Source organism: Idiotropiscis lumnitzeri, chromosome 11 (genome assembly GCF_059441095.1).
Source record: "Idiotropiscis lumnitzeri isolate Australia: NSW breed Sydney's pygmy pipehorse chromosome 11, RoL_Ilum_1.0, whole genome shotgun sequence".
Lineage (NCBI taxonomy): Eukaryota > Metazoa > Chordata > Actinopteri > Syngnathiformes > Syngnathidae > Idiotropiscis > Idiotropiscis lumnitzeri.
In genome coordinates, this window is record NC_142401.1 from 5,437,620 (window position 1) to 5,463,930 (window position 26,311).

The window sequence follows — 26,311 nt, forward strand, 5'->3', positions numbered from 1 at the left end:
ACTGAATCATTCACGTCAACACTGATGCTGATGTGGTGGCGCCATCGGGTGGAGGCATTTTTTTTTGAGCGCACGTTATTCTGTGTTGTGTTTTTTCAAACAGTCACTGAACGCAGCTCGCTTTATCTTGTTTATCCAAAGGATGTTACTGCTAACATTACCCGTTGCCTTTGAACGCAGCACGGTTGTTCAACGCATTAAATGCCGATGAACGGTTTCGTCACCATATCTCCCGTCGTCAGCGAATGTAGTAATGGAAATATTTCTAGTGTCACCAATTTTTGTAAGTTATATTGAAATGTTTCGTGCTATTTTGGAAGAGTTTTGTACTTTTTGGTTTTGATGGAAAATATAGAGAACATCAGATGTGTACTTGTAATAATTCGTTTACATAACTAAGATTATGGGAAGGACGCCATGCTTTTTTCCCCCCATGATTCACAATTTAAAGTGTGTTTTCTTTTATGGTAGGTTAACAGACTGCTATAAATTAATAGTCCCTCGTTGTCATTGTGAGTGTGAATTCTCCAGCACGCCCGAGACCCTCGTGTGAATTAGCACCTAGGATAATGTATTGAATATAGATTTTGTAGATAATCCTACTTTTTTAAAATCCCCGTCTCGTTATGTTCTTTGCATTTGTTGGATTAATCTGTAAAAAAGGTCGCAGATAAATGATTTCGTCTCCATTATTTTTGGTAGTGAGTGAACGCTCCACGGTCTGTCAACGTACAGTATTTGCCTTTTTAGTGTCGTTTCCAACACTTTTCGTCCTCAGTGAACGCCACAGGCTTGTGCATTGTACTTGCCCTTTAAATGTGGATGAAAGGCGATTGAGTAATTTTCTGAAAGAGGAAGAGACCGAAATGGAGGAAGAGGAGGAGAGATAGCGGACCGAATGGAGGAGCCAGAGGAGGACATTTCCTTCTCTGTTGACAGTTACCGGTGACTCGTCGAAGCAGACAGGTAAGCGCCTTCCAAAACATTGATATATTAATTAATATTTACTGTTAAACAGCCTAGCGGCTAACATCAGATAGCAAATACTTGGTGGCCTATATTCACTTGCTGTACTTGCGTAATGTTTACATTGCAAAGTGACATGGAGCGTAATCTTTATTTTTTTTCTCTCAATCGGTATGAAATCCCTTTTATTGATTGCATCGTAAATTCAAAACAATCTTTTCATACTAATCACCAACGATGAATTTCCACATTTCATAATAGCATTTTACGCAAATTGCACGCACCTGATGACGTAATCACGTCGTTGCACCTTTGTCCTAGAAAGATCATTCCTCTTAGGCGATTGATCGCATTAGTTTTAAATGTACACGGCAAATTTGGTAGAGTACATTTTACTCCAAGGAGACAATATTTGGTCCCAGTAAACGGAATACAATCCGAAAGTAAAAGTTAGTCGGCAGATGGTGGATGTAGAATTTTAAAGCTTTTGAGTAAGTGTGGGAGAGTCAATATTTGAAGTAATGCAAGCCTTAATAAGGCAATGCAGTCAATTATATTAATCAGAAGCTAGTCATGGACGAGATGGTCTTGCCCAACTTGTTTGTTAAAATTCTAATTTCTAAACCACTGTAATGACCTTGTAGATGGCGTCACTGCATTGCTTTGGATTTGAGACATGCACAGCTTTTGAGTAGAAGATAAAGATTAGACAGTGAATCTTGGCTTGGCACTTGTATTACGAGGAAGAAAAATGCCAAGTTGGAAGTCAGACAAGTTTAGTCAGTGAACGAGTTAATGGACTCCTCCATTAACTGATCCGATCACGACCAAATTTGATTGCAGTATCATGACCAGGTGGATCTTAAATTGCTCAGATTTTAAGTTGGTAAATTTGCATTGAATAAGGTTTATGTACATTTCTGTTAGGCAACAGATTGCAATGTTTTACAATATTAATGTGATTTTTGCCCCACAGCAATGGATGAGAGCGTCACCGAGACGACGGCGCTTGTCGGGACCGTCATGGCGCTTCCCGTTTTGGCTTTCTTCTCGACAATGTGGCTCTGGCCCGGTATGATCATCCAGGCTTATAACTGGTGAGCATGTGAACAACTAAAGTTACTTTAGGTGTATTTTGAGCAGAAAATGTACAATTAGTTGCAAAGGATTTGTGACGTTTCATATTACACGCTGTCATAAAACTGGCTCTCACTTGAAAGCGAGCCTTAAATTCCCCTGAAATGTGAACTTTGTTCCGCATGAGGTGGAATCCAACACCCACACACAGTGTGCGTTTGTCAAGTCACTGTCACGTAATAGCCTGGTGGCTTGTAGTCTGATTTGATGATTTACCAACCACAGAGAAAGAGTTTGTCATGTTATTAATTGTCATTGACTTCTCAGGGCATTGAATCAATTGCAACTGGACTGTTGTTATGGTCTTTGAAGTTATTTAGCCTCAAACCGAGCAGGATTCATCAAGTGGACTGCACTAACCTCAGTTGGGGTGGGGGAAAAAAACACACAATTATTCATGCTCCATAAATGTTATAATTTTCTTTGGAATGCAAGACGACAATGGTTAAGACGCCTTGCGGCGAGACCTCTGTCTGTCTGCAAGAGTCTAATTGAGATTCTATCTAGTTGTAAAACGGGAGTGAATCTGCCTCAAGCAGCATGTCTTTTGGTTATTTGTTTGTTTTATAGCGCTGTCGTAAGCCACCCCATCTGTTTGGAGATGGTCACAAGGGTGTCATGACGAGATGCTGTACATTTTTATCCTCAAAAAAGCGCTGCTTCCGTTTGAGTTGCAGGTAGCCAGTGCTTTAGCTCCATCTTGTATGGCACCAAAAAACAAAGTAAATATTTGTAAGTAAGTCCTGCCCAAAATTATATTCTGAGACCAATTCCCAAATGGGGAACCAGAAATATTAGACTTAGAAGCTGGTATTTTTGTAACTGTCAATATGATCTGTATCCGACAGGTTCATGCGCCTCAAGCTCGGCCTGGTGGTCCGCTACTCGTACAGTGGCAGCTACCGCTTCTGCTGTTTCACCCGCGGGAGGCCAGGGGGCGCCATGCCATCCTTACTGCTCCTGCATGGCTTCTCTGCTTCCAAAGACATGTGGTTGCCCTTCATCAAGGTAACAGACACCTGTGAACGAGCGCCTCGTTGTCAGCTGTGAGTGTGCGCACGCAGCGCATTAAAAGGCCGGAGAATGAGAACTGGAATTTTTTTTCTTTTAGAAGTCTGACTTGACTGCCAGCGCGCGAGCCGGCGCTTTGAGCTGGTGTGGGCGCTTTAGAGCGCCTTGTTGTTGGCTGTGAGTGCCTAAATGCCATCCATAGAGTAGTTTGTATGCTTGGTGATTTTTCATATTTGGCGGGCTCGTTAACAACACTTCTCTCTGTGGTGTCAAATTTACGAGACGTATTTAGTTTCACTTTAAATGGACTTTAAGAAACGGCGATACCCTGTGCTGTAGAAAGACTATCCTATTAAAGAAAACAAAGGTGCTACAAGCAATACATAAAAATTATATCTGAGGTTGATTTACAAGCTGCGCGTTGTGCAACCAAACTGGAATTTGTAGCGTTGAAACAAATTTATACTAAAGAAAAGAACTGATGTTTGTAAGTATTTTTCGATGAGCTAAAATGTTTACTTGGTGTGTTTGTTTTCGTTACCAGTACATCCCCGTTGAGCAGCATTTGTTGTGCGTGGACATGCCGGGACATGAGGGGACCAGCCGCACTGGGTCCGAGGACTACAGTATTCAGGGTCAGGTTGCCCGAATCCATCAGGTGCGTGTGCTTAGTAGCGTGTGCGATTGTGCAATATTGCATATCTCAAAAAGCTTACCTTCCTTCTACTGTAGCGATAGACGTATGGCAATATTACACAAATGTATTTCAATTAAACCTCAGAAGCTCATGTATGATATTAATTAACAAAGACATAAACATAAGATGTAGTTTCCGTTCGTTTTTTTATTTTTTTCTAAAGAATTTTCTTTTTTATTCCATCTACATTGTTTTTTATTATAGCTTTTTTTGATTTTGTCAGTTTTCATGAACTATAATAATCTTTCTGGAATGGCACTGAACAGATCGGCCCAAATGCAAAGATTGCACGTTTATATATTGTCTTTTTCTGTGTTCAGTTTGTGCAAAGCATTGGCCTGGACAAAAGACCCTTTCACCTCGTGGGAACATCCATGGGGGGCAACGTAGCGGGGGTGTATGCTGCCACTTACCCAACGTACCTGTCTGGCGTGACCTTGATGTGCCCCTCAGGTAAAATGGACACCTGACACACCACTGGAACCTCAGCCCCTGTCACACAGAGCTTGTGTGATACGGTATCCCGTCATAAATGTTAATAAACTACCAGAGCTGGGCACTTGACCCTTTTTTGCCAGTCAGTCCCCCGCCCTCCAGCCGCAATCTGGCCGGCCATTCGGCCTCGACCCTCCGACCTTAGTCATTCCTTATTCATAAAAATTTGTCCTCCTCCAGGTTTAGTGTATCCCACTGAGTCCAAATTCATCACCCGTCTGAGAGAGATGGAGAACAACCCAGAGGGTTCCACCCACCCTCTGATTCCGTCCAGTCCGCGGGAGCTGGAGGACATGTTGCGCCTCTGTTGCCATAAACCCCTCAAGCTGCCGCGGCGGGTAAAGAACTACAAACATGGCCACCACCAAACATGCGTGGTCACCTTGGATGCGTTTTTGTTACCAGGTCCTGCGCGGCCTCCTGGACAACAGGATTCACCACAACCACTTTTACAGAGAATGTGCGTCCACCAGCACGCTTTCAACTTTCACATGCATAGGCTTGATGCGTTGCTAACTTCTGTGTTTTTTTTTTTGTGTTTGTGTGCCGGGGTGTGTGTGTGTGTGTGTGTGTGTGTGTATGTATGTATGTAAGTGTTCATGGAGCTGGTTGAGGAGAAGTCTCGTCACTCTCTGCAAGAAAATCTACATTTGATTTCGTCACCCTTGCAAATCCTTTGGGGGAAGCATGACCAGGTATAAACACTGACTGGAAAAAAAAATACACAACTCTAAGCCGCCTCCAATTTTTATTTTTTTTTGTGACTTGACTCTTCTTGGTGGTACGTTTGATGTCGTTGCAGGTCCTGGATGTTTCCGGGGCATCTGCGCTGCAGGCAGCGGTGCCAAACAGTCAGCTGTTTCTTTTGGACGACTGTGGCCACACCATAGCGCTGGAGAGGCCCAGGAAAGCGGCACAGCTTGTTGTGGAGTTCCTGTCTGCGCAGGACGTCCACAACAAAGGATGCGGAGAAAAAAGTTTCCTGAATTGAAAATTGATTATTGTAGAATACAAATCAAATAACTGATTCAATTTGTTTAGAATACATGATTGTAAATGAAAAGAAAATACATCCATTATACTGTACAAATGTATTGGAACTATACATTGTTTTAACATTTCAATGTTTTTTTTAATGCAGTTCTAGCTGAATTTTTTATGTAATTGTTGTTTATTTTCCAGATGTGGAAGCAGACTTTTAAACCTCAACAAAGATAGAATGTAGGATGAGCAATCTATCAAAAGTATTTGTGTCTGTTTTAAATGCAGCTATTGCTTTAGTTTTTTTACTTATACAACAGTGTATCCATTAACAGCAAATAAATTTCGTGACTTTATGCTTGCATTAAAGAACTATAATTTCAATTATTGTGGCGAATGTCAACTTTTTTTGGGGAGTGACAACTCACTGTCATTCGCGGCCAGGCGCGATAGGGGGCAGTGGTTGGCGATGCTAACCACCATTACGTTACATGAAGAAGAAAAGGGTCCTGCAGGCGCAAATTGAAAGCAAGTATTCAAAACTATCTTGTATTTCTTAAAACTACCAAAATAACTAGGTAAGTTTTTCAACATAAAACACATTTTACTACCCAAAAATTGCCACAACCTGAAAACTCAGTTTTGTTTTATGTTAACTGTCGCCTTTACCCGCTGTTTGACCTCGCTGTTACCTTGCTCTAATGTGACGAAAGAAAACTAAAAGTGGGCTTTTGAAATGTGTCATTTGTCAGATTTAATCATATCTCACTCATCTAGCATGTAAATAGTTGACGGAAGACACCGCTAATGCTTGTACGCAATGAACATTTGCGACGCTTAACTACCTAAATGAAGGCACTCGTCGCCGCTTGCAAACCATATAATAGCGCATGTAATTTGTAATAATGTTTTGTAATTACAAATATAGGCGATGCGAACAATATAGAGGTTATAAAATGCACATTTTTTCCTTGTGTGATACATGAGTAAAATAGTGACGAATCCACGTTGTCGATCATCAATCTGCTAGACGCTCTGAGCTCAACTCGTTTGGCATATTCGTCACTTTCTGAAAATAAAAATAGAAAGAATACCCCCAAATATTTTTTTTTGACTGGGGCGTCAATAGCTATTTTTGGGATATGTTTTTTTTTTAAATCCACGTGTTGATTTTGTATTAAAGTAATTTTAAATGATTCTTAATACTTGTTGTAGCACATCGACTAATGCTTGGGATAGGATGAACCCCGAGAGCAAGGACAAGCCTGCTTACCAAAGCATCGTGTTGAAGAACGCTCCATATCAGTACATGAAAGTCTGCCTGTAAGTCAGCAACGTTATTGAGTCTGAATGTGGCTACTTCATGACAACTATAATTTGTGTCATTCGTCAAGTGTGTTGGAGGACAAGTCGACCAAAGTCAGTGCAGTTGACCTGAAGCAGTTCATCATCTCTGGCTTGAAAAGTCTACATGGAGAGGTAATAAACACCACACAACTGTGACCCAGTATTGAGTTTTGATGCGCTACGTTCAATATATTTGATATTAGTTTTTTATTGAACCGCAAAAACATTGGTTGTCAAGAAACAAGCGATAAGCCACAAATAATTGGTGAGAATTAGGAAAGGGTGTGAATATTTTGAGAGGCCATTGGCAGTAACAATCGCCCTTCGCTGATTGCACTCTTTAATTTTGAGGACAGAGACTCTCCCCGCTATGCTTTCACTAAACGAACAAGATGACCTGAGCAATATAAGAACCAATTGTACTCTGCAAAATCTGCTGTGTTTATTATTGATGTGCATTTCTATGCTTCAGGTGGGTGCTGCATTACACTTTGATGTGCTGAAGTATGACGAAGACGCCTCCACTGCTTTCCTGCGCGTATCCAAAAGGTGAGGAAGTCCAAGTGTAAAGAGAGTGTGTTTCTCTTGTTTACTTTCTTTTTGTTTTCTAGTGGTTTGGTGAAGCTGTGGAGCTCGTTGACACTGCTGGGCTTCTACAACAAGCAGAGCTGCGCCTTTCGAGTGCTGGAGGTACGTCACCTGCTTTCTTGCTTTTACGGCTCTCACAGACGTTATTTCTGGGGGCAAGGGACCAAAACTTGACACAAAAATTTGACTAGTGTTTGTTTATACAATGTATAATTTTCTTTTGTTTGTAATTTCCACAAACTCAGGTGTCGCCATTCCTGCTGTCGCTGACTGGAAACAGCCACGAGCTGGAGCTGGATTGACACAGCAGACAACTCATGAGAACCATGTGGAGTCAAGTCAGAACTTTGCTGTCCTCCACCGTCTTGACGACTGTGACGGCGGCGCGGCTCCACGTGGGCCAGCGCGCCTCCCTCACCAAAGTTTTCTCGGCCCGCCACGTGGAGCTTTTCGCCGAGCTGACGGGCGACACCAACCCGCTCCACCTGGACGCCACTTACGCTGCCTCCACTGCCTTCGAGGCCCCCGTTGTCCATGGTGTACTCATCAACGGGCTGATATCAGCCGTGCTGGGCACCAGAATGCCGGGCCCCGGATGCGTCTTCCTCTACCAGGAGATCCGCTTCCCGGCACCACTCTTCATCGGCGAGGAAGTGCTGGCCGAAGCAGAAGTGCGCAAGATCAAGATGTCGTTCGCATTCATCGGCGTGACATGCTCGGTCAAGGACAAGGTGGTGATGGAAGGGGAGGTGATGGTTATGATGCCTGAGGATCAGCAAGTGAAGTGAATTGATGCTTTTTAGGGACATTTGTTATTGTTCATTTTTGTTGGTGTTGATATTGGATGGTATACGTCTCAGCTGGCCTTGTGCATTATCTTATGTTGCCTACTTAAGCTAATAAATACAATACAATACAACTATTTCTATGGAGTGTGTCTTATTCTTGTTTCTTGCTGAATGGATTTGTTCTTTTCATCTTGGCAGGAAATCTCTACTGGAATTGCAAATTTTCACATTTAACATTTGTTACCCAACAAGTCCATTTACACAAATTGAACAGTAGTTGGAAACTTAACTTTTAGCATATGATTGCCACAACTGTCTATGACTTCTGACTTCAAATTCAAGATTGACGCATGGCATCGGGATGAAACTTATGTAAAAATTTGTTATACATTTCACAAACTACAATATTGGTCAGTAAATGTGTATGTGTTCATGTTTTTTATTGACCAATCAAAAGTGTTGCAAAATTGCTCTTGTTGATGAGACGAAGTCAACCACTCACCAAACATGCCGTTTCTTTGTCTCTTGTAAAGTGCAGATTTTGTTGTTATAAACATTATGCCCCATCCCAGCAAGGTTGTATTGTTCTAGTGTTTTCATGCTGTCACCAGCTAATGAAATACACGTATTTAAAAAAATTGTGAGTTTTGAGAGATTTTTCTTAAATTCGAAAAACACCAGTGGTTGTTTCGTTTTATTTTTGGGAAGGGGGCAGAATCCATATATACACGTTTTTTAATACAGTTCATGTATCAAATGTGCAAATGAAGACTACATATGTTAATGAATAATTGACGTCATTGTATATTTGTACGCTTTTAAATGCAATTTAATGTAACGTTTTTTTAAGTCATTAAACGTCTACCACGTACTGTTTTGATTTTTTTTCCTCTTCTGTTTATATTGGCTTCTGCCTCTCTCCTATAGGTGGCGGTAGTGCGTCCGTCCCACGATTGCTCAACCTCAGGTCAGGTCTTATTTCAACCAACGAAGCAGCGTTGATTTTTCATTACGCTGAAGCGAAACTCCTTGGTCTCTCCAGCCTCACTCCAGCGTCTCTCTTCAGGCGACGATACGCCGACAGCCACTGGCACCCGCATTGGGCTTTCGCCGCTTATCTTCCTCCCGAAGTCCGGGATGTCTTTCCTGGCGAAACCGACCCCCGGTCGGGTACTCCTGGACGACACCGTCCCGCTGACTGCGGCTGTCGAAGCGAGCCAGAATCTCCAGTCCCACACGGTGAGCGTCCTCTTTTTACCGGTGCGAAAGTCACCCGAGTATCCGTGTCTTGTGCAACACAAATGGGCGATTGGCTCAGGCGAACGCACCGGGACAAAACAGTTTTCCAGCTTCACCGGTTCCGTTATTGGACACGTTCGTCGCTGTCAGTGCCGCGGAAAGTGACGTTAATCGGCGCGATACCTGTTCCACTTATTGGACACGCTGTTCTTATCCAGAACTGTGAAATGACATTCGTCCCTGGATTACCTGGTTCCATTACCGGACAATTCGTCGTCGACAATGCCGTGAAAAGCGGCCTTATTCCAACTGGAAAACCCGAAAAAATAACGTTCCCCACCGCATGTGTATTTCTTTTTTCTTCTTCTTTTTTTTCGCGACTGTGGTTGAATTACCGCCACCGTGATGAAGCAATTTCCTGTGAGCTTCTGGAGAAATGTGAAAAGAAATTACACGCTGACTGTGACTCATGGCCCATTGATTTTTATTGCTGCAATTTCTCGAGCTTTCCTCGTTTTTTGGCTTACATCAAACGAGCCGCGTAGTTTCCTGTGTCCGATAATGGGCACACGCGCTGGCTGTTTGTTGTTGACAAGATTCCGGCTCGGATCAGCTGAGGCTGACAGTTAGCTTAGCATGCTAATGCCAAATGCCAACCTAACCTCGCACTGGCAGCCGATGTTTGTTTTTCTCACCCGAACGTTCAGCGGATGTCTTTCACCAATGTTTTTATGAGCACGAACATGTGACGAAAGGAAAACGGCTGTTGCTTATTGCTATGTTGATGACGTGTTTTGATGATTTTCATTTTTTTGTAAATACCGGAAGGCCACTTCATTAGGCACACCAACTAATGGAATTCAGTAGGAACGCTGCGCGGAAGGGATAAAAATGAATTGTCAACACACAACGCAAACACACTCAACCACCCAATTCGCTAAAGCCTAAGGAAAAATTACAGGAACATAATTCAAACCAAGCTTTTCGGTACTTATTTTTCGCAATTTAATTTCCCTAATTTATTCTGGGATTTGCTTTATTTCTTCACATACTAAACACGCTTTGAAACATTTTCCCCTGCCCATTTGTTGTCCTCCAGCATTAACTTCCACAGAAATAGTAGAATTATTTTGTTTTGACAGATTGGCTGCAATTGAATCTACTTATCCCTAATCAAATTTCCCCAAGAGCTGAATAAAGCACTCTTTATTCTTTTGACTTCATCCATAACGCAATATATTCCAAGCTGCGTCTTACAAAAGTTTAGCTTAATGCCAACTCACAATACAAAATGCCATAGAGGGACCAACAAAAAAGAGCCTCACCTCTTTGATAATGTCTCTTTTTGCTTTATGTGCAAATAGGAGTATATCATCCGAGTCCAGAGGGGAGTGTCCTCGGAGAACAGCTGGCAGGTAAGATCATCCATCAAGAACTTGAAAAATGTGTTTTCCATCCATTTGGAGAAAAAGAACCACTCACAGCCCATTTTTCACTTCCACTAAGTGTGAGCGTGTTTGTGTCGCAGGTCATCCGGCGCTACAGTGATTTTGACTTTCTCAACAACAGCCTGTTGGTGAGTTTGTCTATCTCTTGTGATTTAAAATTTGATAACTTGTTTTTGTGCTTTTTATGAAGCGATTGGGGGGACAAACTCCTAAAATGTGCACACTGTGTGATGCTGCACTGCTAGTACAAGCTCAATAAGAAGCATATTTAGAGTTTTGTGCAGGCATATTACTAAATGAAGTGTTAATTGTATTAATCAACATGCATAAACAATAAAGCTACTGTATATATTATTTATATACTTTAATATGCAATTGTCTTAAATCATCCATCCATCATCTGGAGCCTAAGAGAGCTGTGATTGAAAGTTAAAAAAAAAAGAAAAAAAAGAAGCTAAATTGATATTACTATTTAAATAGTTTTGAAATATTGGTATTAAAATGTTTTGTAAATTATTATTTGGTGAATACAAACTTAATTACATTTAGTTAAAATTGCATTTTTTGTATTTATTTGTTTAATATTAAAACACACATTATCAGTGAAGCTAAAAAGACATTTCATTTAGGTTTGTATTTTAACCTTTCATATTTTTTAATGTTAAACCAAATACATTCACGAACGATAAAGCTGCATAGATTTTTGTTTATTCTATTTTGCTTGTAATGTAGAAATATTTGTCATATGATAAAATAACCAATTATGCTAAATACACAATGTAAACTAAAGACATTGCTTTTCCTAATGAATACATATTTGTAATATATATGTATAACATTTTTTAGATATATGCCTCAATAATGAAGATTAATCGTTGTTGGGGCTTAATTTGTTTGTGTTTTTTTAAAGATTTTTTTATTGTACAATTTGTTATGAAAAATAATACTGTATTCTGATTATTTAATCACTATACCAAAATAATGCACGTAAACAAATTTGTTGCCTCAACAGCAAATTTCACTGTGTACATACACAGATAATATTGTCTATATAAATATACATTATTATTTTTTCACATCATGAATCAGCTGCAAGAGTGGAAAAAAAAAACATGTCAACGCTAAAGTAAATGTGACGAATATGGGAACCGAATGGGGAGGAGGTTCTGCCTTTGACCTTTGAAGTGGTCTCATAACAGGATACCGCAAGGTTTTCTGCTGAGGTTTTTCCCGCTCACTTCCTGTTTCTCGTGGCAAAGCTGCGTACAAGCGCGGTTAAAAAAAACAACAAGACAACTCAGTGTGTGCTTGCACTCCGCAGGTATGTGGTGTCAGCCTTCCTCTCCCGCCCAAGAAGCTGATCGGCAACATGGACCGCGAGTTCATCGCCGAGAGGCAGCGCGGCCTGCAGGCCTATCTGGACGCCGTTACCCAGCATCCTTTGCTGTGCGCTGCCCTGCCCGTCAAGAAATTCCTGGACCCCAACAACTATGCTGCCAACTACACTGGTGGGTTCCTGTATATTTTCTTTTTTCACATTTTTCCCCCTGAGGAAGTACAATGGTGCATTTTAACTTAACGCTAATGCACAATGTGAAATGCCATAGGCGGGCTAATGAAACTTGCATCTATGTTGAATGCTGGCCTGTATTAAAACCAACAATCAAAAAAACACCTGCAATGTTTTTGTGTGTTTGTCTTTGTCTTTCAGAGATCGCCCTGCAGCAGGTCTCCATGTTCTTCCGCTCAGATCCCAAGTGGGTGGTGATGGAGCCCCTCAGTGATATCGGTATGCCGCCGCCGTGGTTGCAAAGTGCTCGTCAGGCTCTGTAGCAGTACTCGGATAACACGGTCTTCTTTTTTACAGGCTGGCGGATCAGGAAAAAGTATTTCCTGGTCAAAAACAAAGAACAAGCCAAGGAGAGGTTCCTGCTTAGCTGGGTGAGTGCCACACAACAACTACACATTTTTGTTCATTTGAAAGATGCGCAGTATTATATATTAATACAGCAGTGCCTTGAGATACAAGTTGAATTTGTTCCTGACCACATTTGTAAGTCAAAACACACATCTCAATTCATCTTTCACCATTGAAATCAATAAAAATGCCATTAATCCATTCCAACCCCCCCAAAATAAAAAAAAATGTAGTTCAATATTTTATTTAAAACAATATTGTAGATTTTGAAAAGCATATTTTGATCACATCCAATGTAAAAATTACACCATTTTGCCACATGTTTTACTACAATTCAATAGACAATGTGCTGCTCCTTCTGTGTCGTTGGCAGAGCAACTCTCTTTTCACATTATTATGTCTATTGGCTGAACTTTCCATCAGAATTTGTCTGACTTGAAAAGCATTAAACACTGTCCGATGTTAATGTGCGTGTAGGTGGACTTGGGCCCTGACATGTTCCTGTCTGACAAAGACCTGCAGTCGATCATGAAGCTCCTCACTAGCTTCTCTGTATGTACGCTTCATATTATGGGATGCCTCCATGATGGTCCATCCCGCCTTGGCTGACTTTCATGCGAACCGGATTCCTAAGCGCGCCATCGCTTCTTTCCAGAGTTCGTTCTTTTGCCCGCTGTTGTTCTCCAGTACCAGCGAGTCTTCGGCGCTTCTCATCCGACCTTTCAGCGAAGCCGGCACCCTGCGCGACCACATCTGCAAGGTAAGCTTCACAATTCCCAGTTTTCCTGAACGCAGCGTTAGACGTCTTCTGCTGACTCACGAGTGCTTGACGGGCGTGTTCATGACACCTGTCAATCATTGCAGGAAAAAAAAGCATTTCCACTCCCATTAACTGCCTCAATAAAGTTTTTCTAAATCAACTTATGCGCTAAAATGTTTGTGTATAATAATTGTGTATATAATAATATTGTATTTGTCAATGTTTGTGTGTCAGGTAAAGCCCAGAGAGAACTACCTGAAAAAGTACGGCAACCCCAAGAAGAGTCAGCCCCTCGAACTGTCGCAGATCAAACTCTACGGCCGACAGATACTGGAGGTCCGTTCACGCGCATACGCGTACACACGCAGACACTCACTTGTCGTCAACTATTTGTGTGTGTGTGTTCAGGGCCTTCGCCTCCTCCACGACGGCGGGCTTTTTTTTGGCCACCTGCACGCCTCCAACGTGATGTTAGAGCAGGGCGTGTGTCGCCTGACGGACGTGGAGAACGGCCTGCTGGGAGTTCCCGCGGCCCTGCGACCCGCCGTCATACACTTCAGGAAGATTAATGTATGTATTTACAGCGTTCCCACGCTATGGCGTCCATTTTTAATACGACAAAAATATCAACTTTAGGTACATTTGAGGCGATGGTTTCCAAGAAATCAAATTAGAGGTAGATGATTCAGTTTCACGGTAAAATTCAAGAGTGACAAATCAAGGCAGCCACTTTAAAAAAAAAAGTATTTTAATAGATATAAATATATTACGATGTATGGGAGGCATAAAACTGTAATTTAAAACCTTTTTTGGTGATCTCTATTGCAAATTTTCACATATCATGGGACAAATCATTCACTGCATAGACGTTTATAGCGTGCGGAAACCTATTTGGAAACTGAATTGGTAATGTTTGTTTTTGTGTAGACTATCGAAAGTATGGACGTCTTCTGCTTTGGACATTTACTCTACGAGATCACTTATGGCCGACCGCCTGACAACGTCCCCGTGGACAATTATCCTGACATCCCCTACACGGCTGTGGGTGAGTACGAACACTCACACAATCTTAGTGTGTGTGCCCACTCTAATGCGTGTGTGTGTGTGCGTGTGTGTTTAGTGTCGGTGCTGCAGTCCATCTTGTCGACTGAGGCCTGCAAGTCAGGCATGCCAACAGTGTCGCAGCTCATTCAGACTCCGTAAGTTTTCTTTTGGTCTACAATGTAACGTGTTTAGAATGTATTATTTAATTTTTTTACAGCATCTCAGATGTTTAAATATTGTGTTTCAACTACAAGTGTGTTTTAATATTACGTACAGTTCAGTTTTATTATTGTAGAAATTGTTATTTTTTGTTTAATCAATGAATTTCCATCCTTTTATTAAAAAAATAGGACATTATTTCAAATTGACCGTGTATAAATGCACAAATATAAATTCTTCTTGATTCAGCTGCAGTCCTGAACTTGTCCAAAAAATGTAGAATTTTTTTTTTTTTTTAAATGTTTTCCTTAGCATACGCAGTTTTTGTGCACATATTATGTAATTTAATTAAACACAAAGCCCAGTCAGCTTTCAAGGAGAACTCCGGAAAAATGGGGACTATTTACTGATGAGTGGCTGAAATTCAGAGGATTTGGACTATAAATTGAATTCAACAAAGTCTCTAAATGATTGAATGGATTAACAAAATAATTTTCAATTAATGTGGTGTTTTGTTGTCAATTGATGAATTTTTACACCTCTAGTACAGCATGTAGTGTGTATATCATGTAACATGCTTCTTACAGTATGTAGCATGCTTCTGTACGGTATAGAATGCTGTTTTTGGTAACATGTAACATTTTTCCTGTTTGCTTTGGTGCAGGCTGTTCAGTGACGTTCCACTACCGCACTCTGAGAAAACGCAGATCAGGGTAAAAGACGTTGGCTTGTGATGCACACACTCGATAATAAAATATAATAATTACATTCGACATTGTGTACAATGTTTCGCCGCTGTACTTCTCGTGCAACCATCCAGGTGCCGAGCAGGCTGAAAGAAGCGCTGAAGGCGGCCAAGGAGCGTGCTGAGAAACGTCTGCAGGAGGAGCAGAAACTAGTGAGTTGATCTTGAGCTGGAAGCAAAAATCCTCTCGTCGCTTCTCACAACCATTTCTACCCTCGTGACATTCTCGTGTCGTATTCGTGACATATATTCCCTCGCTCGGACACATTGGAGCGCGCCGCTCCTGTGTAACATGATTCTTACAAATTATGTGGTTTGTCATCTTTGTTTTGCTGAAAGTTGCACCAGCACAAGAGGTTGACCAGAGCGCGGTCCCATCACGGCTCTGAAGAGGAGAGGAAGAGGAGGAAGATTCTGGCCAGGAAGGTACGACGACATCCACTTTCTGTTGTCTTAACACATGACTTGAAACGGAACAAGGAGCACGCTTGTTACGTAACGTTGTGGGTCCTTTGCAGAAGTGCAGGCAGTCGACGTGTGAAAACGACGACGACGTCTCTGTGAGGAACAACAATAACTCTGGTGGGTAAACTCTTCTTTTATGGGTTAGGTTTTTGGAGAGGAAAAATAATTAACAATCAAATGAAGCCAGTTTTAAACTGTAATGATTACGATTTTTTCTCTGCCAGAATTCTATTAATATAATATAAATTAAAATAGGTGATTGAAATGATTTCAAGGAATTAATAGGTGAAATTAAAATAGACACTAAAAACAACATTTTCATTATAAGGTGTCAAGTCAATAAAATTATACAATTTTCTAATTACACCCATGTAATTTATAAAAATCAATTAAATGAATTAATTCAATGAAACATTTTTTAATACACAGGTATCAAATCAATTCAATAGGAATTTATGAAATTGTACACAAATTATTTAAAATGTGAAATCAAATCTGCAAAAATTGGAATTAATGAACTTTTTTGTCATTGATTTTTTTTTTTTTTTCAGGCTCCGGCGCCAGTTCTCCTCCCACGTGTCCTTCGTCCCCCACGCCGCCGCCAACCACAGGTCGGTTCGTTCGTCCACCTTACCCCGCCGTCTTACTTCTTGTCTGTCCTCTTCCTCCTTTTATCAAGTATTTTTATCTCGGACGTTCGTGTCGGCAGATTGTCTTCTTCGCAAGCGAGCAGACGACAAATATGTTCCACACATTCAATATGGTCTCTCGAAAAATCCACCTAGGTACAATTCTTGCATGCCAGTGGCAAAGTTCAGACACAGAACTCAGTGTAATGAGAAAAACAAAATTTACTCGTCATCATTTTTGTCTGACCAGATTAGCATATGTAGCTAATGTCACAGTCGCTGTGTGCGTGCGTGCGTGTGTTTGTTGTATTACTTTTAATGTTTCATGTTTTGTCATGTGTAATCAGGAATAAGCAATTTCTAAGTATATGGAGATAAATCTGGGAGAAAAAAAAACTTTTAAAAAAGCAGAAAAACAAGCAAAAAAAGAAGCCCTTAGCGGTTGATACTGTCATGGTGTCTCCTGTCTTCCTCTTGTTGCTGTCTCACTCCTGATTGGTCGTTTAATTGTGGTCTCTCTCTCTATCCCGTGCGTCTCCACCGTAGAGCATGCTCCATTGTGACCATGTCGTTGGGGTAAAGTAAAAGTTTTTTTTCCCAACTTGATGATGATGATGATAGCGATGGCGGTCTTGGGGATCACTGGTGGGCTTTAAAAAAAAAAAAAAAAAGCTGTCGTACTTGCGAGCTTCCCAGCAAGAGCTGTTAGCACAAACGAACCTTACGGATGCTAATGAGAACTCGGTGGCTGCGTGTGGAGTGCTCTGTATTATGCAGTCGCCATTTTGCAGTGCTGTTGTAAAATTACTTGATATAGGACTGAAATGATTAGGATAGACTGGCTAACAGTCGTTTGCCAGCGTTCACAACAGCGGACCACAGTCTCATTCACCGGCACCCACGTCACCCACCAGGCCAGGTCCCGCCTTTTATTGCCACACCCACTCCAAAGTCACAGATACGACAATGTAGAATGTGAGGATGGTGACCTCAAGTGGACGACAATAATATGACCTGCGCCTCAAACGCACTTTGTTTTTGTATTATGTGCTGGTGTTGTTGATTAAAAAAAAAAAAAAAAAAAAATGCAAGATTGATTTTTAGCCAATTAATGGATAAATAATCAGTAAAGTACTCACTCGCCTCTTACATATATGATAGCAACAGTTTTGTATCTCAACACTATTTTTCATTTTGCTGATGATCGTCCGCTGTAAAAAGTAACAAAAATGCTATTTGTAGTGGTCTAAGGCGCCGCGTTTCGGTCCCAGTCTCCCCAGGAGGCCTGGGTTCGAATCTCGAATTTCCCCATTGTGGGACTAATAAAGGGAATCTTATCTTATCTTATTTGGTGATAATCAGTCACTCATTTCTTACTCCCTAATCAGGAAGTAGTAATTTGTAGTGGCCATTTTGGGCCACTGGACTGTGGACTAAGTTCTATATATAAATCCCGCCATAGTGATTAGGATGCAGGGAACGAACAAAAGAGTCCCAACGCAGCCAATGAGCGCTCGATGAAATCTCGATGAGAATTTGATGAGCGTGCGAGTGCAGCTTGCTCGGAAGCCGACGCCGTATGGACGCTTTTTGTGAAGCCTCACAATCTGCAATGAAGCAACGTTACGTCACACAAGCCCATTTGAACTGATATCTTGTCATTGGAGATTGTGACCGACAGTATCTGTTTGTCCGTCTGTCTGCTTGGGCGCTTGGCATGCTGCCTTTTTTATTTATTTATTTATTTTTTTTCAAATGTCCTTTTGTGTCATAAGCTTTTGCTGCCATACGAGTGAACAATCACTGGGTTGTTTCACGGAAGGTAAAATGATCAAGGTCCTCCTTTTTGGTTGTTGAATATGTTTCACCTTTTTAGTTCAGAAGACACCTTTTATAGCTTGAAAACGCCAAAGCTTGTAAATTAGCTTTCTTTTTGCTCCATGCTACATGGAGGTAAAGATGAGCTCCAGAAAAGTTGAGTCTGATTTCAAACTTTTGGTTTCAAGTGGACTTGCTAAGTGGGGGGTAAATGTTGACAGGTGTGAAACGAGCTGAGGACTAACTCCTTTCGTCCATCTTTGTGAACATTCTTCTCGTGTTTCTTCCGTTCTCTTATCTGTCTTTTTGGTTGTCCCCCTTGGCTCCAGGTGGTCCTCCGCCGCCACCTCCTCCCCCTCCCGCGCTGGACACCTACTCCTCCTCGTCCTCATGCTCCTCCTCCACGGTCGCCCCCCTTCCCGCAGGTCGCACCGCCTTGCTGAGCTCCATCCAGGCCTTCAGCAAAGGCAACCTGAAGAAGGCCCATACCGAAGACCGCAGCCGGCCCGTCTTCTGACCGCCGTCGTCCTAGAGGGCTCCCTGACATGTGAAGACAAATCCCGCACAAGGCAATCGACACGTTTAGTTGAACATCCCTACCCGGGGTTTGTTTTTGGACATTGGGAACAGAGCCAAAAACGAGCTCCCATCCTTACGAATGCTGGAAATGTGAACGTTGACCTTGTGTGGTGAAGATAACATCCAGCTGCTTTTTTTCCAGATTGTTCTCGATCCAAACAACTGTTGTTATGGCGCCTTCCTGATTCCCAGCCTGCAACTAGAACATCATCTTCCCTTTGACCTATCCCGACAAAGCGTTTCCAAAATTCCGAGTTGTTTGTATGCTTGAAAATATTTCCTGGGAAAAAAATCCACAGTTTCGAGGGGGAGATGACAAAAACACACACACTGATTTGATCGTCAAAAGAAATTGTTCCTCGTAAATCGAGGGAAGAATTTTAATTTTCCTTTTTTTTTTTATATAGTTTACAATTCTCCATTAAAAAATGTTTTGGGAATTGTCTAATGAAAGCATATATCTCCGATTTAAATTTGTCAACCAAAATATACAAAAGAAAAAGAATATTTTCTTCATATTTTATTTTTAAAAATCCCCCAAATTTGTAGATGCATGTTTTTATTGGCATTTCCTCACAGTATGTCCCAAAACAAAGGTGGGAAGTAAAAGTAATAGAAAAAATATATATTTCTTTATGCAGTGCAGAAATGTCCAATTTAAAGAGTTTATCTTCATAGCTTTAAACCGGAGAAAAAAAATGCCTAAAAAAAATTATATTATTGTTGGCAAAAAAAAAATTATTTTTTAAATGACCCCCCAAAATGTCGATCTATGTTTCATTAGGCACTAATATATTTTGGTGAGGTCTTTTTTTTAATCCAATGGAAAGTATGCGTCTTTTTGTTTGAAACTGCAAAACAAGCACAAAAATCTTTTGGGGGCTACAAAGAATGAAAAGTTGTAGGTACATATTTTTCCATTCAGTAATTCTATATTTGTTCGAAATTCAAGAGCACATAAAGACAAATTGAACTAAACCACATCAACTGTGCGCTAGCGCACAATGTCAATTGCAAGAATTGCGACTCCCCCTGTACGCCTTTTTTTTTTTAATACTATCATGTCATGAAAAGGTTTGCACCATCAGAGCTTCTGTTATTCTTTTATTGTGCCATACGTGTATGATATGATCCTTGTGCCTATTGAATGTCTGAATGTGTTTAGGATTACACATTGGAATTGTGAGGGCATTTTTGTGCAAATCGTCAGCGATTGTTTGAATGTTTTTTGGCTTGTTTTTTTACGCTCCGTTGCATTCCACTTGAATTGTGGCCGAATGTTCCTCTGCAGCACTTTACCCTTTAAAGGCAAATTTTGTGACATCAATATAAACAATAAAGTCCCAGATAGTGTTTGATGCCTTGATCAAAAACAATGTCTTTGCTTCCCCCCCCCCACACCCACATTTTTGAAGATTAGTCATAAAGTATTATTCATTCTTTTCAGTGCTTTGATAAACTTTTGTTCTCAAAGGCAGTATTAGAGTTTTAAAGCAAATCGATGGGCCAGGCCAGTTGTGAGGTTTAATAAAGATAGTATAAAATGTGTAAATTATACAAAATGGGTATTTTAAAGATAAAGATAAAGATGTCCTTTATTATCTAAAATCATGCTCATTTTAGTGTTTTTTTAAATTACCATAAGAAAATATTTAAAAAGTGACGTATGAATAAATACTATAAAATGTCTGAAAAAATAAATTAATGTTCATAAAAATTATTAAATAGATTGTAATAGGTAATTTTTGGGAACTTTAAATTAATGCAACTGAATTGCGCTTGCGCATGCGCACTAACGTTACAGCGTTGGCGTGCCCTTGGAGCGTGTGAATAACACTCCGCCCCCGTATGACACACCGCCGCTCTGATTGGCCTTCTGTGACCACACTTCCTGGTCACCGCAGAAAAAGCGTATCATGGGTTGGTTGAACTCTCATCTCCCTCCTCCCGGCCCCGCCCTTTAGTTGGCAAAAAGAGGACAGGTTCAAGATGGCGCTGTCCGTAAAGTCCGTTTTCCGCTCCGGAAGGGTACGAAAACATAAAATACGCCAAATGTGTCGTTATGGTGATGTTTAGAGTTGATGTCGTGTCTCTGACGCCCCACAGAATGCCGTGTCGGTGCTGCGGCGACGGGCCTTTCACAGGAGCGCCCCGACCGCGGTTCAGGTCAGTGTTAGCAGCTGGCAGGCTAACGTCACCGCGACTAAAGTAACATCTGGTGTGACCTTATTGCACGTTTGCAGCACTTGACGTCCAATGTGACTTTATCACCTTGGCGTATGCTGGTGGTCATCTTTCTCTAATATTTATATATTTCTAAGGTTTCCCTTGCCCTCCTAGTGGTTAAGCGAAGGGGATGTCGCCAAATCTGTGTCAACTGCGACTTTTTTTTTATTCATTGGACTTGATTTATAGTGTCTGCGTGATGCTATTTGAAGCTATCCAGTCAACTATATGAACGTATACCTGTATATCATTATATATTACCTTCGGCACAAAGGCGATCTGATTTCTTATTAAATATGAATTATGTGGCTCTTTTACTCTTTCTAGTTGACTAACTAGCAGGGGGCGTGAGCAAGGCGGTCTGTGTAGTCTCAACAATGTGGAGCATAGCGTAGAGTGCTGCTTTTATGAAAAAAAACCAAAAGTTTCCTCTTCTAAAAAAATAAAAGAAACATCGCACGTCCTACGATGTGACTATTGCGCATGCGCACATCACAATCGCGATGTTCAAACCGCATATCGTGCAAGCCTACTTTGTACTTTTAAATTGTTTAATTTCGCAGCACTTTATTACAATACAGTATTATACATTAGTAACAATAATCTTTTGCTGAAATAATCTTATGCTATCACCTTAAAAGTACACCATAATATGGTGGTTTTCTGGCTAATGCATGCACCGCAAATTATTGTTGGAGCTGACAACACCCAAGCACTTGTCCTGTACCTGGAAAATCTCAGGTACAGCAACCAAGTATTTGTGCTTTACATCCGAACAACACAGCTTTTTACGTTTAAGTAGCTTGCCTAGGTCTTGGGAAATTATAACATGGCTCCAAATAGTTTTGTATTGTCTAAGTTTGTATTTTTCCTCACATTTTTTTTCTTCTTCGTATTTTTGCGTACTTATCTCATATTTGTATTTTCACTCAATTAATCTATCTTTGCATTCCATCAGTCATATACAATGGGAAAATGATTCCACTCATGTTTCGGTTACTTAATCGGAATTAAGCACGAGTTGCTTTAAAAATAAAACGGTCTCGAGGAGCTGTATAAAAGTTGTTAAAAGTCGTGACCAACTCATTAGGTTGGCAAGCCTTTAAATTAAAGACTTCAAAGAAATGCTTGTTACAAATAAAATTTGTCAAATCATCAAGCACCCTTTTTTATTTAGAAATCCTCTGTTGTAAAATGGCTTCTGGTGTTGTTAGGTGACAGTGCGAGACGCCTTGAACCAGGCCTTGGACGAGGAGCTGGAAAGGGACGAGCGCGTCTTCCTGCTCGGCGAGGAAGTGGCCCAATATGACGGTGCCTACAAGGTGTGCAAGCGTCCTCTTCACGAGTTGTGAAGCCATAAAAATATTTGGGGGCATTTTTTTTACATTCTTATTTTCATTGGGTGTTTTTATAATCCGATTTCTTTTTCTGTTACGCATTTTTTTTCATCATATTTTTTTTTTTTTTGGTCTTACATTTTTATTTAATAGTTTTTCAATTGATGTTTTCTTATATTTGGTTTGTGTATTTCATATTTAATACAATATTTATGCTTTTTTTTTCAGCCCAAATATATTTTTGTACTTTTTTAAGGGGAACGTATTGAGGGGCTGGCATCATTTTGATTTGACTGAACGATTATTTGTGTGTTGTTTGTAGGTGAGTCGTGGCCTGTGGAAGAAGTACGGCGACAAGCGTATCATTGACACTCCCATTTCAGAGGTAAGTTCTTATGTTGAGCATCCCGAACCAACAGGACATTTAATTTGATATAATTACATTTTGAAATCAAGGATGTATTTGAGAGTTTTATCTTTTGTTCCAGATGGGATTCACCGGCATCGCGGTGGGAGCGGCCATGGTGAGCGTCTCCATATGCCGGATTGCTTTCCTTCTATTGAGCTCAAATAGGAAGTCTATATTGTTTGTTTTTTCCCTTCCAGGCTGGCCTGAGGCCAATCTGTGAGTTCATGACCTTCAACTTCTCCATGCAAGCCATCGACCAGGTCATCAACTCGGCGGCCAAGACGTACTACATGTCGGCGGGGCTGCAGTCGGTGCCAATCGTCTTCCGGGGGCCCAATGGCGCCTCGGCCGGCGTCGCTGCGCAGCACTCGCAGTGCTTCGCCGCCTGGTGCGTTGCTACTTTCTGTCAGTTACACGTGTGATGTTGCGACAAAGGCTTTTGTCATTGGATTGTGTTTGGTAGAGCTTCCATTCTAACCTAGGAGGCCTTTTTATTAAATCATTCCAGACGAAAAGCGAGTAAATAATCCCCACCATAACATAAAAACAAATCCCTGATTAAAAGTAGAAGAAAAAAAAAAACAATCAAACTGTAATCTCTCATCACTACTGCCTAACCTAAAGTAAAAGTAATATTTTCTAATCAAAAACAAAAGTATATGGATGGAATAGAAAGTGAAAGTGAACATTTCAATTTTAAAAAAAGTATTGTTTTTACAAAAAAGTGAGTACACAAAAAATGTACAAAAAACAGGTGAAAAAAAGCTCATTAAAAAGTAACATTTTCTTTTAAATCTCTGAAAGCCAGACAAGTATAATTTTCAAAAACAAAACAAGTAATAATGTAGTAAATGTTTTGAATCACTGAAAAAAATGTTTTTTTTCCTGTGGTTAAAAGTATTTGGTTTTCTAAAAAAAAAAAAATCTTGAAAGACTCAAGTGGTGAAAAAAATCAATCAAAAGAGGGAAATAATTGAAAACAAAAATGAAATTTCAAATATTGTGTGGCGTTTGTGGTGTCCTCAGGTACGCTCACTGTCCGGGTCTGAAGGTGGTGAGTCCGTGGAACTCCGAGGACGCCAAAGGCCTCCTCAAGTCGGCCATCAGGGACGACAACCCAGGTGAGTCCCGTCGTCAAACCGAAATTGCAATTCATAAAAATAATCCTAATTTAAAAAAAAAAATGACATGTCTCATGGCCGGTGCAGTGGTGTTCCTGGAGAACGAGTTGATGTACGGCGTCCCCTTCGAGATGTCCGACGAAGCCCAGTCCAAAGACTTCACGGTGCCCATCGGGAAGGCCAAAGTGGAGAGGCAAGGTGAGAATCGGCCAGTCGCGCAGCAGTTGTTACCTTTTTATTTTAGCTTAGTTCCCTGTTTTATTTTATTATTTAACCAAATTCTCTGATTTGTGCAACTCCTTCCACTGACAAATATGATATCAAATGTCAATATTTCTCTGTGCTAATCCTAATAGCAACGTTTATCCTCACAAATGACCGTGCTATGCCATTTACTATTGTTTCCTCTGTTGATTGTCTGGTGCGGTTTTGTGGTGTCGCTCAGGTTCTCATGTGACTTTGGTGTCGCACTCTCGCTACGTCAGCCATTGCCTGGACGCCGCCGCCGTCCTCGCCAAGGAGGGAATCGAGTGCGAGGTACGAAAGTAAAAGTGTCCTGATTGCTGCGCGCAGTTTTTTTTTTTTTTTCCCATTTATTTATTTTTTTATAAATTGTCCTTTTTTTTAAAACACTAATATTTGTTGTGTGCTATGAACAAGGTGATCAACCTGCGAACCATCCGGCCCATGGACGTGGAGAGCATCGAGACCAGCGTGATGAAGACCAACCACTTGGTCACGGTGGAAGGGGGCTGGCCGCAATTCGGCGTTGGAGCCGAGATCTGCGCCAGAATCATGGAGGGTGAGTAACATTGTCTGGCCTTAAAAAAAAAATATATATATATATTTAAAAAATGGATACCTTTGGAAAAAGACAAGTAAAAAATTACGCATCAAAACTTAGTTATTGCAAAACAACTAAGTACAATTAATGTCATTAAAATTAAGTAAATATTAGCTTTAAAACTAAGTTAAAAAAATAATTTCAAGATTTACTTCTCAAAAAATAAAATAAAGATTAGGCTAATGGCTGTATTGTTTTTCATTGTCTTTTAAGGATTTCATTTATTTATTTTTCCAAGAAAAGGAATGTAGGAAAAATAATTTTTGAGTCGTTAATTTTTTTTTTTCTCGAGTCATTTTTTTTCCAAGAAAAAATTTTATTTATTTTTTTGGGTGCCATGGATTTGTTAGGATCATTGTCTATTGCTACATTTTTATAACATTTACAAAAATTAACTTGATTAAATTCTAAATAAATGTTTAAAAACTAAAATGAAAAAAAATGAATCTTCCAGAAAACAAGTGAATTTTTTCTTCTTAAAAAAAGTAGATATAAAAAAAAAGGTTCTAAACAAAAAAAAAACTGAAAAGTCTGAAATTTATTTTTCCAGGGGGAAAAAATGCAGAAATCCTTCCAGAATAGTGTTTTTTTTTTTTTTTTTTTAAAGTCCTGATCTTTATGTGTAAAGTCACATTGACATCCTTCCAATTGGACACAGATTGGAGTTCCTCAAGGAAACGTTTAAGTTCCCTGCAGTATTTGTGAAGGAAACCCCATCTCTCTTCCTGCTTCTATTGTCGGTACATGAATGTTGTTTTGTGTTTTTTGTTTTTGTCTATGTTCAGGGCCCGCCTTCAACTACCTGGATGCTCCAGCCACCAGAGTGACTGGCGTGGACATCCCTATGCCGTATGCCAAGATCCTGGAGGACAACAGCCTGCCGCAGATAAAAGACATCATCTTCTCCATCAAAAAGACCCTCAATGTGTAAAGTTCAGGAAATGTGTTTTTAGGAAAAGAAAAAAATAATCACCTTGTAAATAGTGTTTGGAACGCGCAGGGAACGCTGCTGTGGTCACCTCCTCCTTCCTCCACTTCAAAATGAAATCAACAGTGATGATGGAGATGTCTTGTTAGTTTACCAAATGAACTATCCATGTATTTATTAGATAAAATATCAGCAATATTTGGGACAGGATTAGGTTTTGTCCCCCACCCCTCCCTGAAAAAATGTTTGGCTGAGGCAGTGGGAGGTGAAGTCATAAAGCGGGCCAGACTATTTTCTGGTGATCCGTGGATGTTGTCACTGTAAATGACTGTTACAACAATTAAAGAAAAAACACTTCCATCCCTTATTTGTGTTTCCAGTAGATTTTTTTAAAGTTGGAGTGTTTTTTTTTTTTACATGAGTGAATGCATGACAATCGGCAAAAAAAGACGTTGCCCATGGTAACATCGCAGCATTCTCGTACCCGTTCATGATTCTCCGGAAATGTGCAAACCTAAATGTTTGAAAAAGACCTTATTACTTGATTTCGTATAAATTTACCATCGATTGACTGAAAGCCGGATATTAACCTCGACCATGAAAGGGCTGCGTCCTCTGCTAGGGTTATGTGG

At 40.5% G+C, this 26,311-nt stretch overlaps 5 protein-coding genes across 9 annotated transcripts; all 5 read left to right on the forward strand.

The window, feature by feature from the left end:
- The first annotated feature begins 122 nt into the window (after nucleotides 1-122).
- On the forward strand, nucleotides 123-5,671 carry LOC148326973 (monoacylglycerol lipase abhd6-B-like). Of its 3 annotated transcripts, none has more exons than XM_088310073.1 (10): nucleotides 123-283; nucleotides 779-966; nucleotides 1,943-2,063; nucleotides 2,952-3,111; nucleotides 3,659-3,772; nucleotides 4,132-4,264; nucleotides 4,487-4,644; nucleotides 4,712-4,766; nucleotides 4,901-5,001; nucleotides 5,109-5,671. In XM_088310073.1, the coding sequence occupies exons 3-10, from the start codon at nucleotides 1,945-1,947 to the stop codon at nucleotides 5,295-5,297; spliced, it is 1,029 nt and encodes a 342-aa protein (XP_088166199.1). In that variant the 5' UTR covers nucleotides 123-283; nucleotides 779-966; nucleotides 1,943-1,944; the 3' UTR covers nucleotides 5,298-5,671. The 3 variants fall into 3 exon arrangements, with proteins under 3 accessions (XP_088166199.1, XP_088166202.1, XP_088166201.1); XM_088310076.1 differs by having other exon boundaries at nucleotides 168-467; XM_088310075.1 differs by having other exon boundaries at nucleotides 168-966.
- A 26-nt stretch (nucleotides 5,672-5,697) lies between these two features.
- On the forward strand, nucleotides 5,698-7,620 carry rpp14 (ribonuclease P/MRP 14 subunit). 2 transcript variants are annotated; one of them, XM_088309072.1, is made up of 6 exons: nucleotides 5,698-5,815; nucleotides 6,503-6,610; nucleotides 6,682-6,766; nucleotides 7,107-7,183; nucleotides 7,246-7,324; nucleotides 7,468-7,620. In XM_088309072.1, exons 2-6 carry the CDS (start codon nucleotides 6,528-6,530, stop codon nucleotides 7,522-7,524), a joined length of 381 nt encoding a protein of 126 aa, XP_088165198.1. In that variant the 5' UTR covers nucleotides 5,698-5,815; nucleotides 6,503-6,527; the 3' UTR covers nucleotides 7,525-7,620. The 2 variants fall into 2 exon arrangements, with proteins under 2 accessions (XP_088165198.1, XP_088165197.1); XM_088309071.1 differs by having other exon boundaries at nucleotides 5,734-5,865.
- LOC148326975 (hydroxyacyl-thioester dehydratase type 2, mitochondrial-like) lies at nucleotides 7,540-8,136 on the forward strand. The gene has a single exon (XM_088309070.1). It carries the CDS (start codon nucleotides 7,540-7,542, stop codon nucleotides 8,008-8,010), a length of 471 nt encoding a protein of 156 aa, XP_088165196.1. The 3' UTR covers nucleotides 8,011-8,136.
- An 822-nt stretch (nucleotides 8,137-8,958) lies between these two features.
- pxk (PX domain containing serine/threonine kinase) lies at nucleotides 8,959-18,829 on the forward strand. Of its 2 annotated transcripts, XM_088309069.1 has the most exons (20): nucleotides 8,959-9,103; nucleotides 9,135-9,249; nucleotides 10,614-10,664; nucleotides 10,778-10,825; nucleotides 12,019-12,205; nucleotides 12,409-12,486; nucleotides 12,565-12,638; nucleotides 13,093-13,167; nucleotides 13,271-13,375; nucleotides 13,610-13,711; nucleotides 13,784-13,945; nucleotides 14,303-14,420; nucleotides 14,496-14,574; nucleotides 15,243-15,291; nucleotides 15,399-15,476; nucleotides 15,663-15,749; nucleotides 15,842-15,905; nucleotides 16,340-16,399; nucleotides 16,964-16,993; nucleotides 18,565-18,714. In XM_088309069.1, the coding sequence occupies exons 2-19, from the start codon at nucleotides 9,148-9,150 to the stop codon at nucleotides 16,978-16,980; spliced, it is 1,536 nt and encodes a 511-aa protein (XP_088165195.1). In that variant the 5' UTR covers nucleotides 8,959-9,103; nucleotides 9,135-9,147; the 3' UTR covers nucleotides 16,981-16,993; nucleotides 18,565-18,714. The 2 variants fall into 2 exon arrangements, with proteins under 2 accessions (XP_088165195.1, XP_088165194.1); XM_088309068.1 differs by lacking the exon at nucleotides 16,964-16,993 and having other exon boundaries at nucleotides 18,565-18,829.
- Nucleotides 18,830-20,724: 1,895 nt separating this feature from the next.
- pdhb (pyruvate dehydrogenase E1 subunit beta) lies at nucleotides 20,725-26,046 on the forward strand. The gene is made up of 11 exons (XM_088309924.1): nucleotides 20,725-20,842; nucleotides 20,921-20,980; nucleotides 22,255-22,362; nucleotides 22,700-22,762; nucleotides 22,866-22,901; nucleotides 22,984-23,174; nucleotides 23,813-23,907; nucleotides 23,995-24,105; nucleotides 24,353-24,444; nucleotides 24,568-24,709; nucleotides 25,537-26,046. Exons 1-11 carry the CDS (start codon nucleotides 20,804-20,806, stop codon nucleotides 25,680-25,682), a joined length of 1,083 nt encoding a protein of 360 aa, XP_088166050.1. The 5' UTR covers nucleotides 20,725-20,803; the 3' UTR covers nucleotides 25,683-26,046.
- Nucleotides 26,047-26,311: the final 265 nt, after the last annotated feature.